Genomic DNA, 13,653 nt, shown 5'->3' on the forward strand with positions numbered 1-13,653 from the left:
CGGACGCCTTCCTGCGGGCGAGGCCTCTGCGAGGTCTGACGCGCGGACACGCTGACCTCCGGGAAGGCCACCCCGGCTCGGCCCCGCCAGCAGCGCACACAGCAGCTCCCCCGATCTCTCGCCCTCCTTCGTCACCTGGATGCGCCGAGGCCTGCCCCGCGCGGCCCGCCCGGCTTAGCCACGCGTCGCACCCCAGGGCGCCCCCCGCCCCCAACCCCGGCCGCGCGGGGACAGCATGGCGGCGCCCGGGCCGTCAACCCCTCGACCCGGAAGTGCTCCCTGGCGCCTGCCTTGACCTCCTATTGGCGGGGCCGGGTCACGTGGTGGCACGCCGCTGCAAGGGAGGCGGGGAAAGTCCCCGCGGACGCGGCCGGGTGAGGTGGGGGGGGGGGCCCTGGAGGCCCGCGTGGCCCGCCGCCCGTCCCCGCCCAGGCTCCGGCCTCCGCACCTGCATTTTGTGCCGATTTTGTGGTCAAATGAGCAGGACTTGAGGCCGCCTGGGGAGCGTCCAGCGTCATCTCCCGGCCGGGAGTCCCCCTGCCGCCGTGCGCGGGCCCGTGGCCGCCGAGCCAGAAGGAGCGTCAGACCCCACCGCCCGCGGCCTGGGTGAGAAGGCGGAGCGGCCGGCCACGTGAGAAAGGCGAAGCCTACTTCTCCGTGCGTGGCTGCAGCAAGAGCCCGCGTGGCCTTGCTTGTATTTTTTGGCAGAGACTCAGGCGGGCAGAGGATCGGGAAAACACGTGGATGGTGGAAAGAAGGGAAGGCCCCGACGTGCCCCGCGGGGGCTGCAGGTGGGCTCACGGGAGGCCTCATCCCGTGCGATGGGCTGGGGGCGCATGCTCGATCTTGTCTGGTGGGTCCTAAGCTGGAAGTGAGGACGAAGATTAGCTGCCAGGTATTAGTCAAGTCCATCCCGGGCCTGTTGTTGCAGGCGTCGTTTGGTTTCTGGGTTGCTGCTAGACACAGCAGTAGGACTCTACCAGTGTGATTGGGGGGCGCTGGTGTCCTGGGCTCGGGGGTGGTACACACGGTGTGGGGGCGGGGGGGAGGTAAAGACACACACGAGAGTCCTGCTGTAAAAACAGGTCTGAACTCTGCCCGCCGGGAGCCCACTCGATCCCAGTGTGGCCCTCTCTGAGGGAAATAAGCTGCGAAGAGAACATCCCGTGGTGAAGAGGTGAGGAGGCAGTACGGTGACAACGCCGCAGCCTCTCTTTCACCAACCTGGGTTCATATCCAAACTCTGCTGTCTAAGGTCACATCCACTCTTGGAGCCTGCGTCCCCGATGGAAGCGGGTGATGCCCCCTCCTTGCACAGTTCCGGGGGGAGGGGCGGTTATTGGAGATGAGGGATACGAAGGCTGTGGTGCATGGTAGAGGCGGGAATCAGTTCCTCACTGTGGATGACTGGGTTTCCTCCGCAGGGCTCCAGCATCTCAGCTGTGACGGCTGGGGTCTGCTCCTCGTAGATACCGATGCCTGAAACCACTGGGAAGGAGTGGTTCTCTCCCTCATGATGTCGAGGAGGCAAGGAAAATTGCATATGGCTGAGTCTGAACTTTAGCGTGAAAACATGGGGAGGACACTATGAAGTCAGCTTAGACGTGGTGACAGTTACCATTTAGAGGAGACAGCCAGCAGGGACCTGAGAATAAATGTCAGCTCTTCCCCAAGGAGTTTTGGGCTCCATTAGCTGGTGTTGCGGAGGATGGGGCTCTGCTCTGGTCTGGGTTCTTCTCTCCCATGGGAGTGGTCCTGAGAGAGTAGTTCTAGGATCAGTCGGCCTGCATCCACATTCGGACTCCACTACCTGGGATCCTGGATGAGTTATTCACCCTCCCCTTTATAAAATTGGGGCAATGGTGGTGCCTACCCTGTTGGGTTGTTGGCAGGAATCCCCTGAGAGAATAGGTTAAGAGCACCTAGTCCAGGATCTGGCTGGGGCAGTTGCAGGGGGGCATTCAGCAAGCATACCCAGGATCACAACCTGAAGCACGAGGATGTCTGTCTCATTACTGTGTTTCTGCATGCAGCACACTGCCTGTCCTGTGTGTATCAGAAGGCTGGGCTCTTTGGCTCCATCGCAGGTGAGACTTGTTGGAAGAATCTTCCAGGAGAGCATTTGTGTCTCATTGCCTCCTCTGACAAGCTCTGCAGAACTAGTGGTTGCCTCTTTGGCCTGTTGTTGGGGAGTGGCTTTGCTCCCTGCAGATGGCTCCATGATGCTTCTCATCTCTTTCCTTGTTTGCGTACTTGTTTCCTGGGTCTGTGTTCCCTCCATGGATGAAGAAGGGGCTTCATTATAACCTGAGCTAAACACAAGCTCCTTCTGTGGCCAGAAACATGGCCCCCTGATCAGGGACTCCAGAGCCTGGCACACAGCAGGTACACAGCAAAGTCATTCACAAATACTGAGTGCCTAGTATAAATGTTGAGTCCATGAAATAAGAGTTCAAGGAGTTGGGGAGTCCGCGATATAGCGACTGTGGGCCATAGAGGGGCAGAGTGGGGAGCTGTGATCTGAACCCGCTTAGCCGCTCAGATGCCCTGACTTCCTCTATGGCGGTCAGTCCACTCCCGATGATCGAGCTGGAGGACAGGTCATTGCTAACTTGTGTACATACAATTCTATACAAACCCTCAGAGTTGGGAAAATGGGTGCTGGGAAAATGGGTGAAAGGTGCTGGAGAAGGTGGATTTTCTCAAAAGGCTGATGCAGGTGTCTCTGCCTGGCTGTGTCAGCGATGCTCCTGGAGTCCAGACTCTCAAGGCTGAGAATCAAGAGGATACATGGGCCCCAGCCAAGGCTCCTGACCAGTCAGAGAAGAGATGGCTGTCTCCAGCCCTCTGGCTATGGCCTGAAGGGTCAGGGAGCCCAGATATGCTCCTGAAGAATTTCACCACGAGCGTCAACAGTCCATGTGTTTCAGGAGAGCCTGCTCACGCCCTGCCCAGCATCTGCTACAGATTAGGGATCAGTGAGTTCACCCCTGAGGCCCCCAGCTTTACTGGTTTGCGTGTTAGTGGACAGGATTAAGAAGAGTTCCAGGGTTTTGTGCAATTCTTTCAGATAAGAAGTCCAGTTGGGGTTTTGAGCAGAATTCTTTGTGCTGCCAAAGCATTCCTGAGAGTCCCGAGTCACAAGGAAGCCCTCACTTCTCGTGTGTGCTGCATGCTACGACCGGGTGGGGGCGCTGGCAGAGGGGCCCAGAGCCCGGCCAGGTTGGCATTCCATCCGCTCATTCCCTGAGCACATGGCCGCTGGGTTCATGTGCTGGGCTGCACCTTGCTCGGTGCTGGGAACTCAAATCCCAGCCTGTCCTCACCCTAGAGAAGCTGGCCACACGTGTAGAGGAGAAGAGAGGTTTAGCCAAGTAACCTGAGTATAGTCACCCAGGTGACAGGTGCCAAATGGCAGGTGCCCAGTACCGTAGGAAAAAGTAACGGGGCCAGAACTTGGCTTGGGGGCCCGAGGGGGCTTCCTGGAGGAAGTAGAGTTTGAGTCAGATTCTGACAGGTGAGTAGAAGTTAGTGAGGTGAAGAGCCAGGGTCACACAGCCTCCCAGGCAGATGAGGCAGTTTGTGGCCATGGTAGGACGGAGTATGGCCAGTGCCAGGGCTCAGAGGGGGTGAGCCAGGCAGGTGCAGGGAGCAGGGCCTCCGGGGAGGACAGGGGCAGGTGCACGCATAGCACAGGTTGACAAAGGTGGGTGGAGGGCTAGGCTGGAGTGAGGGCCTGGGGTTAACAGCTTAGGCTCTGCGTGCTTTCTGTTTTGGGAAGGAGAAGGGGAACTATAGAAAGCCACCATCAGCATTCACAGGTGGGTGAGGCAGTGTGTTTCAGTGCTTGTGCTGTGGCCTGGTGTCCCCCTGGCAAGCACTGAAGAAATTTAGATGGGATTAGAGCACCAGGACGTAGCTCTGGCAGACTGCAGGGGTGTGGAGGGTGTGCAGAGGACATACCACCAGGTGTGAGGTTTCTGCAAGGCTCTGGGTAAGAGAAGGTGCCGGAGACCTGGCCCTGGGTGGGCAGAGTGGCCGCAGCACCGAGGGCAATGGTTCAGCCCTTTCCAAGGAGTGGGGTCTGTGCTTGATGATGTATGTGGCTCTGGGTTTGCTGGGAGGGTCCACGGTAAAGCCTCTTTTCTCAGCACCTGAGGCAAATGTGCTGTGGTTGGGATCGCCACCTCTTCAAGTGCTTAATTCTGGGAAATGAGCAGGGCAAACCATTCAAGCTTTTCCTTCTCCTTTTATATACATCTGACAGCTTCCATGGTTGGCAAAGGCCGTGTGGACAGGTCAGCCTGCGGGATCCTTAGCTTGTCATAGATAGGCTCCCCAACACAGCAGACTCCGAGACGAAGATTTGGATGTGAGTCATTTGTGCAGTGGGGTGGGAACAGGAAGTGGGTGAAGATCAGCCTGCTGGGCACTCTCTGCATTGTCCCACTAAGGGTGCTCAAAGCACTGGGGTATGTAGCTATGCTCATCCTTTCCCATTTTAGGGTCATTTGGGGGGCTTTCCATTCTCTGCACTGTGGACAGAGCAACCCCCACACCAGAGAGATCCCAGGGCTAAGACACGCAGGAAGCAGGGGTCTTTTATGGGACTGTGAGTGCTCGGCCACAGGCATGTGGATAGGGCTCCAGCCTGGCTGTGCACTGCACCCCTCATGCCCTACAGAGCCCCTGAAGCCCCTCATTAAGTCTATCCTGTCTTGTCTTCTCTTCAGCATGATGGCTTCCCACAACAAATACCAACACTCCTCCTAATTCTGGAAAGCTGGTGGGCCCAGCTGCAGCCCCTTGGCAGCAGATACCTCCATGTGCACCTTGCCACCTGGCTGCCCACTTGTGTCAGTGCTGCCGCTGGGTGGGTTGCCGTGGAGGGAGCTGCTGGGGTTGGGGTAGAGGGACTACAGACTCCGTTCTCTGGGCTCAGCATTTCTGCTGAGTCTGCCCTTGTTGGGCCCTGGCTGCTTTGATTGTCTTTTACCTGGGTCCCTGGGGCCCATGGCTACACCTCCCTGGCTCTTCTGGAGAGAGGAGAGATGAGGCCTTTCTCTGAGTACTGGTCTGCTGGGAGCCTGAGAGACCAGGTATTGGGTTGTAGCACTGGGTTCAGTGAGGCCCTCATTAACTTCCATCCCTGGGGACTGGGACCTCTGGTCCTATGGAATGTGAAGTTATGGGCTCGTCATGAATCCTCTGGGTGGCCCTGGATCACTCTGACTTCCACACTTTGTTCCTGGGCCTGTGGCTCCACTTATGGGTTAGAGTGTTTACTGAGGGGCATTGCTACAAGATATATATTGTATCTTGAAGGACAGTGGTTCAAAACCTACAGAATGTTTTCCTTTTCTCTTGTATCTAATGTATGTTTTTAATCAAATGAAGTCCACATAACACAAAGACATTTTTAGGTGAGCATGGAGTGGCATTTAAGCATGTTCACATGCTGTGCAACCACTGCTTCTAGCTCTGACTGGCCATCTACTCAGTGGCTACGCCCATCCCATGCTGGAGTTGTCTGTGCACAGGCACACAAAGTGTGGTCTTTTGTGCTGGCTTCTTTCACTGAGTATAACGTCCTTGAGGTCCATCCACATTGCAGTGTGTATCAGCACTTCATGACTTTGTAAGGATGAATCCGACTCCATTGGATGGACCACATCTGTTTATCCGCTAGATGTTTGGGCTGTTTCCACTTTTGGGCTGTGGTGCACTGCATCTCAAAGGACAGCATCCTAACTCCAAAGAGGTCATTGTCAAACCAAGTTATTAGCTAAGCCATTGAGGAGCCTTTTCCTATTCTATCAGGCTGGTAGGTTTTGGGTGGCAAGGTGCAAGATGGGACCGGTGGAAAAGGGACAGTCCCTTTGTCACCTTCACTGTAATGGGGATCCTTCGGCCTGAGGTAGCATCACTTGGGATCTTGTGTTGGCAGATGAGATACTCTGTGAGCCCTTGGCAAGCATGGTTGGCAAAGGCCGTGTGGACAGGGAAGGCAAAGCCATGCTGGAACACTGATCATTATGGGAAGGCAAATCGCCTTTAGGAAGGAAGATCTGGGGAATCCCCGGGTGGCTCAGCAGTTTGGCACCTGCCTTTGGCCCAGGGCATGACCCTGGAGACCCAGGATCGAGTCCTGCGTCAGGCTCCCTGTATGGAGCCTGCTTCTCCCTCTGCCTGTGTCTCTGCCTCTCTCTCTCTCTCTCTCTCTCTCTCTGTCTCTCATGAGTAAATAAATCTTTTTTTTTTTTTTTAAAAGGAAGGACGGTCTGATGGGTTCTTATATACTCATCTCATCATAAGGTTGCTGGAAGAGGGCACCTCATCCAGGCCTCCTGTTCGGTCTCTGTTGCTGATGGTTGTACACTCAGCAGAAGCAGAAGCTATGTGGCCTTGGTGAGGGAGACCCAAGGCCATTGGGCTGATGTAGAGCCTCCAGTCCCACTGCCATGCTGCTCTGTTTGTGTGCGCCTTGTCTGAGCACAGTGGTGAGCAGAGAGGCTAGCTGACCCTCACACTGTATTCACACCAGTGTGCCCACAGGCTGTCACTCGTGGGGCTGGGGGTCTGTAAACAACAGTTCTCCAAGACCTTCTGCTCTCTGACCTAGCCCTGCACTTCTAGGCCATTGGCCCCTGCCCTCGAGTCACTGTGTACCCCAGCCCCCTGCCACTTCTGCCTCCCTGTGAAGTTGATGTATTCTGCCCAAGGCAGAATACATAGCTCTACCTTTCCGGGCCACACCCAAGTGAGCCGGGCTGATGCCTGGTGGCTGCTGTTGCTCCGGATGTCACCAGACCCAGGCAGCCGCTGGCAGGCTCAGCGGGAAACCACAGGCTCAGAAAACACGAGCTGTATGTGGAGAACGAAGGCAAGTGGTCCGGCCGTGGAGTAGATGTAGGAGAGGCTCAGCTACTACTGTGCTTGTGTCATTTGTTGAATGGTGCAAACCCACAACTATTTTTTTATTGTTTGGTAATGCTTGAAAAATTTTGCAAGAAACCCTTTAAGCGGCAACAAGCAGAGAAAGCTGAGAGTCATGCTTAATGAAAGTATTGGGTTTTCTTTCTGTCAAGAGAGTGGATGGTGAACGTTTATTTGTATAAAACAGGCATTGACGTTGATGTCCAATATGGAGCAGCAGTGACAGCACCGAGGATGTGGGGACCAGGGGCAAGGCCAGCCATACCCCAGAGTCACTGGCATGGGGGCGGCTACAGGGGTGCCCTTCCCCAGGACTCTGTGGGGCCTGTCCTTCATGCAGATGGACCACGCATTCTTCTAAATTAGCTAACTGTGCCCGCGTCTCACTCCAGGCTTTCTTATGCTAGGATAGTCAGAAGAGCTCTGTGAGCCGTCGAGTGTTTAGGTGAGCATCCTAGGAGTTTCAAGTAGGAAATCAGTTAAAGTAATTTTAAAACTGTTGATGTTTTTCACCCAGCTGATGGAGTCTAGCTAAAGCAGCTAGAAGTTTATTCTGTCAAACATGAAACACTGCCAATAGACCCATAAATTCAGGGGGAAAAAAACCTACCTGCATTGAAAATTTGTTGCTTTTGAAGATGAGTGATTGATTACAAGAAGACCAGTATTGGAGGATCACAGCCCTGTGATTAAAAATACAATATTTTGACCAAGTTAAGGAATCCATCATCATTCCTAGGGACTTTGTGGCTCACACAGAACTCCTCTAATTGTATTGAAACCAGCTTTCAGTAGACTAGCAGGTATGGTTTTCAAAATGTACAAATGTTTTCACATAGAAAGGCTGAGCGACAATTTCAGTTAGAATAGCTGAGTGACCATTCGTTTCAGAGGTGCTTGCATAATTGTAGGAAAAGTGTTTGAGCGCGCAGTGTGCACCATGTGCCATCAGGTCTCCAAGTTCAGAAACGTTTGGCCATCAGAGAACACCCTGTAATGATATAGAACTTTTCTGGAAATGAGTCTAAATTTTGGCTGCATTTTATATAAGTTGGAGATTTTTAAATCATGCTATTTGACAACGGGAGCACCAAGCACTTGCTCTTTCGGAGCTTTCAGGAATTGTCACGATTGAAAGAAAAGAGTTGAACACACTGCTGCATGTCCCCAGGGAGGCTAGGAGGAGATAGACCAGATTTAACTCTAGGGGCTCAGAGGTCATGCAAGATCTAATTTTCAAATTGTGTAATTGTGCTTTGGAAAATTGTACTTGTGGGAAGAATGTTTGGATGGTGCTTTTAGGTTAACTGGGTAAATTTATATTTTGAAACTAAATGAAATAAGATTGAGATAGCCATTGAGAAGGCTTGTGTGCAGGGACAGCATATTTGAATTTTACCTGGAGCCTGTTTGTCACAGGAAAGAGACATGGAGCCTGAGGATGGCATCCCAGGGAATATTTGCGCTGGGACATTTACACATTTAAGCAGAACAAACACGAACAACAAACTCCAAACAAGTGAGCCCAGGACTGTAAATCCCCTCCTTGGAGCAGAAACTGTCCTGAGTCCTTGGGGGCTCCCGGTGTATGTCAAGAGTGTGCTGTCTGAACTAGAAACACTGCGGTCTGCGGAGAAAGGGCTGTCAGGCCCCTCGAAAGATTCAAATGTAAATTTGAATGATTTGGCAGCAGGGTCGTGTAATAGATGATATTGAAATAAATCCTAGCAGCCTGTAGGAGCGAGCCTTAGGGTGGCGGACACAGAACAATAAACTTGAATGTGCTCTGTCATCTCTCTGTGTTGCACACCCGCAGGTTTTCATGTGTTTGGAAAGCACGTTCTCTTGGAGAGAGCTACTCTACAGAGCCTCCATGATGGCACAACCAGCTTGTAGGCAAAACATGCCTGGAGAGCCTCTGTGACTCTGCTGTTTGCACCCTGTCACTTTAGGGACATCCTCTGCTGGCAATGAATGTGGGGTCACCCCTGCTAGGGGTGAGGGAGAGAAGAGCACCCTTTATGTCCCCCTTCCTTCTTTCTTCCCGGTGCCCCCTCTGTGCACTGTCGGCCTCACCCCGCGAGGGGCCGCCTTGACTCTGCAGAGTCGCTGTGGGGTCCTGTGAGGGCAGGCCCACACACCCAAGGAGGTCGCCGCTGGGCCTCTCCTTTTCTGGGGTCTGGCATGACCCTGTCCTCTCCTTCCTCTGTGCCCAGATGTGGGAGAAGGTGGTGGGTGAGCCTTAGGCTGTGGGAAACAGAGAGCTGGTTGCTCCAGCCAGCTGCGTGACCTGCTCTGAGTTTCTGGTGACTTCCGCTGAGCTTGGGCTGGCTTTGGCCCAGAGGGTTTCCTGGAGGGGCCTCAGGGGTGGGAAGGGGACATGGGAAGAGGCCCAGCTCAGCCTGTCTCATATGGTGGTGCTTGCAGAAGACTTTACTCCCAGGAAGAGCCCTGGACAGCCCAGAGGGGATGGACGAGCTGTGTGGGCAGCGGGTGTGGCTGCGGGCCTGGACCCAGCCTGCTTTCCTGCCTTTCAGACTCTGGAGCTCTCCCAGTCTCCTGCAGACGTCAGGGCCTGAGCCGGGGCAGCTGCCTCAGGGTCGGGGGGCCCTCAGGAGGTGCAGAGCTGCCTGGTAGAGGGCGGGAGGTGGGGACGTGGCGTCTGTGGGAGGCCCGGCAGGGCTGACTCATCAGAAGCTGATAGCTGAGCAGAATGGGCCCAGCTGTTCGCAGAGCCTTGGGGATATCCCTGTGTTATTGCAAACTGGGGCCGGGAGGGGGAAGGAAGGGGAGGTCTCCTTGAAGCAGGCATTCTGGCCTGGCGACCTCCCCGGGAGAGGCTGTCTCAGGCTGCAGGCTGATGCAGTGCCTGGGCATGGCCATCCCTAAGTCCAGCTGCAGTGCCCAGGCCTGGGGAGTGTCTGGGGACGTGAGCCCTTCCGTGCTAAAGCCAGGAGAGTCCTGGGCACATGGCCATTGGCCCCCCTTGCTGGGGCTGCACAGCTGGAGAACATTCCCTGTCCCTCCTGATACGGTGGCCTGGGAGGGAGAAACCGAGATTCCAGAAATGAAGTTACAGGCCTGAGGCCCTGAAATTGCTGAGGCCTGGAGTTTCCCAGTGTAGGGCCCCCTGTTGTCCCAAGAGCCTTCAGGTCAGCCCCTATGGCAAGGCACAGCATGGTGTGCCTCTGCAGACATCTGTGGGCAGCTTCCAGAGCCTTCTGCTCCCAACACCTGGCAGGGTTTCCACCTGATCCAAGTTGGGGGACCAAGTGATGTTTGGACCTGATGAGGGTGTTAGAGGGCCTAGTGCTTCAGAGCTTCTCCTGAGTGGTCTAGGGCAGCCACACACCCTCGCCTCCCTGGCTCAAGCTGCTACCCAGGAACCCCGGCACACCTGCCACCTGCCCTCTCCCTCTCTGTCTCCCTCTGCTGCTGCTTTCCCACCTGGTGGCCGGAGGCCCCACCTCTGTCTCTGCCACCATGGGCCCATGTCTCTGTGTCTCCTTGTCTCATGAGGACACTAGTCACTGGGTGCAGAGCCCACCTTCACCCAGGGTCATCTCATCTTGATGTTTAATTACATGTGCAAAGACCTGATGTCCCAGTAAGGTCACATTCTCGGGTCCTTGGGTGGACATGAATTTTGAGAGGATGCTACTCAGCATACTCACGAAGATGCAGAGTCAGTCAGTGCCAGCGGCACAGGTCTCTTCAGCTCCGTGGGTTACAAGTCTGCTAACACTGCCTGCTTGCATTAACGTACCAGACTTTCTTATTGTCACACACCCAATGTATAGGTTTGTGCACTTTTTTTTTTTTTAACCCACTTTCTGTGCCCACCTTCTCCCTCTAGGCGCTTGTATCTGGATACACACAGGAATCTGCCTGGGATTTACTCTTAGGATTTCCTGGAGAGATAGGGCTGATGGTGTGGAACTTTCTCAGTTTTTATTGCTCTGAAATGTCTTTATTTTGTTCTCATTCTTGGAAAGCGTTTTAGCTGGGTATTTCCTTTCGGGGCGTTGAAGATGGCCTGTCATGGCTTCTGTTTTCCCTCCCCTGCTCCAGGAGCCGGCTGACAGCACTCCTCCCAGGAAGGCAGCCTGTCTCTCTGGCTGCTGCCCAGAGCTTCCCTCAATTTCACTAAGGCGTGGCCAGGTGTGCACTCGTTTTTATTATTCCTACTTGGGGCCCCTTGGGCTTTTCTGGAAAATTTCCTGGTGGTTCCATCAGCTCTGAAGTTCTTAGGCACCATCTCCACAGACATGCCCTCTTGTTTCGCCTCCAGGATGGAAGGACAGATGGATGGACATACATGTCCTCCATTCTGTTTCCTCTCCTATGTCTCACTCATCGGGTTTTGTTCCCTTTTGCACTTGTACTGAGACCTGCTTACCATTGATACATAATTGTGGAGGCAGTTTGAGGTCCGGGAGGCAGGTGCATCCAGCAGGGCAGGTTTGCATTTGGTCCTTCTGAGCCCTGGCCCCTGCAGACCCAGGCCCACGTTGACCTGAGTTTGTGCATGAGGCTGCAGAACTGGCTGTGGTCCCTGTTTCCAGTGACAGCCATACCTCCACCCCAGCCCTGCTGTGTGCAGAGGAGCACCACCCACCAGCCCTCGATGAGGGGGCCTGGGCTGGGGTCTCAGCCTTGCATTAGGCCAGTGAACCTCAGGTCCACATGGCTTTACCACAAACTTCCAGTTAGGAGCTTTCAGATGTAGCTCACACCTCTGTGGGTTGTCCTCCCCCCCCCCCCCCCCCCGACTGCAGCCTCCTTATTTCTTACCATCCAATTAATATCTTTACTTTAAAAAGTATTTTTCCTGCACTGTGTTCCTCAGTGAGAGTTTGGCCTGCCCTCTTCCCAGAAAGCAAGTGAAGGGAAGTGCTCTGTTCCTCTCTCCTTCGCCTCCTGCATGCACTGGCAGGAGCCCACCCAGCTCTACTTGAAAACATGCTGTTAGCTGCTCTCTTGGCACCTGGCAGCCTGCATCCGAGCCTGTCTGCCCTCGCCAGCTCCCTGGGGCCACTGTTGCCCCCCACTGGCCCCCGGCAGTCAGAGACCTTTGAAAAGCACCAACGAGGTCATGCCTTTTGCTGCTGAGAGCTCCACACAGTCACCACTGTGCTCAGGATAAAGCTCAGCTGCTGACCATGCCTAGGATGTCTTACGTGTCTGGCCTTTGGCCATCCCTCGGGCCCCCTCTCACCTGTGTAATGCTCTGGGCTCTGGGGGCTTTAGCCTCCTTGCCATCCCACCCCTGTGCCAAGCTCACTGCCCCCCCTCAGGCCCCCAGCAGCTTCTATCTTTGCCTTCTCAAACCTCACCTCCTCAGAGAAGCCTTTCTGAGGCAATCTGTCCAGAAGGGCTGCTGTCCTCTATCAGCACCTGTATCTTCCACCTTGGCCTTCCTTTTAACGCCACTGATCACCCTGACAGTTGGAGTATTGCACCCCCTGCCTTCCTGTGGCCACATCTCCCCTTCCAGAGCCTCAGCTGGGTGGCAGCTCAGCACCCAGTCAGCTCTTACTGTGTGGGCACGTGCTGCTCAGAGGTGAGAGGAGCAGAGCTCAGTGGCCTCTGCTGGCAGGGAGCTGGAGGCTGGGGATGGGGCACATTTCTGGACTCGGGTGTTTGTAGCTTCATTCGTACTGTTTTTCTCATTAAGAAAGAATATCATTGTTGATTTCTTAAGTTTGTACCTTTTGGCCACCTTTGCCCCCACCTTTCACCCGTTCCCACCCCCTGCCTCTGGCAACTATGCATTCTCTTTTCTGTATCTATGAGTTTGTGTTTTGTGGTTTTCTTTTTCTTTTCTTTTTTTTTTTTTTTACATTTCACGTGTGAGATCAGACGGTATTTGTCTTTTTCTGTCTGACTTATTTCACTTAGAATATAATGCCCTTAAGTTCTACCTGTGTTGTCATAAATGGTAGGATTTCCTTTTCTTATGGCTGAATTAATATTTCATTGTATGTATGTGGTACATTTTCTATATCTACCTGTCTTTTGATGGACACTTAGGTTGTGTTTGTCTTATAAATGATTATAAACTATATAAATACTGTAAATAAGATTGCATTGTAATTACAGGAGTGCACATATCTTTTTAAGATAGTGATTATTTCATTTCCTTTGGCTAAATACCCAGAAGTGGAATTTCTGTATCACAGTAATTGTAGATCCATTTTAAATTTTTTGAGGAACCTCCACACTGTTTTCCAGAGTGGCTGCACCAGTTTGCATCCCCACCAACAGTGCAAGAGGGTTCCGCCTTCTCCATGTCCTTGCCAACACCTTTTGTTTCTTGTGCTGTTGATTTTGGCCGTTCTGACAGGTATGGGGTGGTATCTCATCATGGTTTTGATCTGCGTTTCCCCGATGATGGGACGATGTGGAGCATCTTTTCATGTGTCTGGGTCATCTGGATATCCTCTTTGGAAAAATGTCTGTTCATGTCTTTTGCCCATTTTTAATTGGACTATTTTTCTGTAGCACTGACTAAGCTCATCATCTGTTTGGGGTGTTAGCCCCTTATCAGATACATGGTTTGCACGTATCTCGCCTTCAGCACGTTGCCTTTGTTGAGATCTCCTTTGGTGTGCAGAAGCTTCTTAGTTTGATGTGGTCCCACTTGCTTATTTTGCTTTTGTTGCCTTTGCTTTTGCTGTCAGATCTGGTAAATCATTGCCAAGACCGATGCCAAGG

The 13,653-nt window shown here is 53.5% G+C and overlaps 1 protein-coding gene and 1 long non-coding RNA gene across 2 annotated transcripts in view; both read left to right on the forward strand.

The window, feature by feature from the left end:
* The first annotated feature begins 338 nt into the window (after positions 1–338).
* On the forward strand, positions 339–1,533 carry LOC119876664. Its single transcript, XR_005364833.1, has 3 exons — positions 339–791; positions 1,086–1,177; positions 1,425–1,533. It is a non-coding gene; the product is annotated as an uncharacterized LOC119876664 (long non-coding RNA).
* A 498-nt stretch (positions 1,534–2,031) lies between these two features.
* The window catches only part of LOC119876595, a 40,356-nt gene continuing 28,734 nt past the window's right edge, over positions 2,032–13,653 (forward strand). The window contains exons 1-4 of the mRNA XM_038546056.1: positions 2,032–2,087; positions 2,743–2,978; positions 4,268–4,372; positions 4,734–4,873. Coding sequence (XP_038401984.1) covers positions 4,825–4,873 — 49 coding nt within the window. The 5' untranslated portion in view covers positions 2,032–2,087; positions 2,743–2,978; positions 4,268–4,372; positions 4,734–4,824. The remainder of the gene's footprint in view (positions 2,088–2,742; positions 2,979–4,267; positions 4,373–4,733; positions 4,874–13,653) is intronic.

The sequence above is a fragment of the Canis lupus genome, chromosome 9 (assembly GCF_011100685.1).
Source record: "Canis lupus familiaris isolate Mischka breed German Shepherd chromosome 9, alternate assembly UU_Cfam_GSD_1.0, whole genome shotgun sequence".
NCBI lineage: Eukaryota > Metazoa > Chordata > Mammalia > Carnivora > Canidae > Canis > Canis lupus.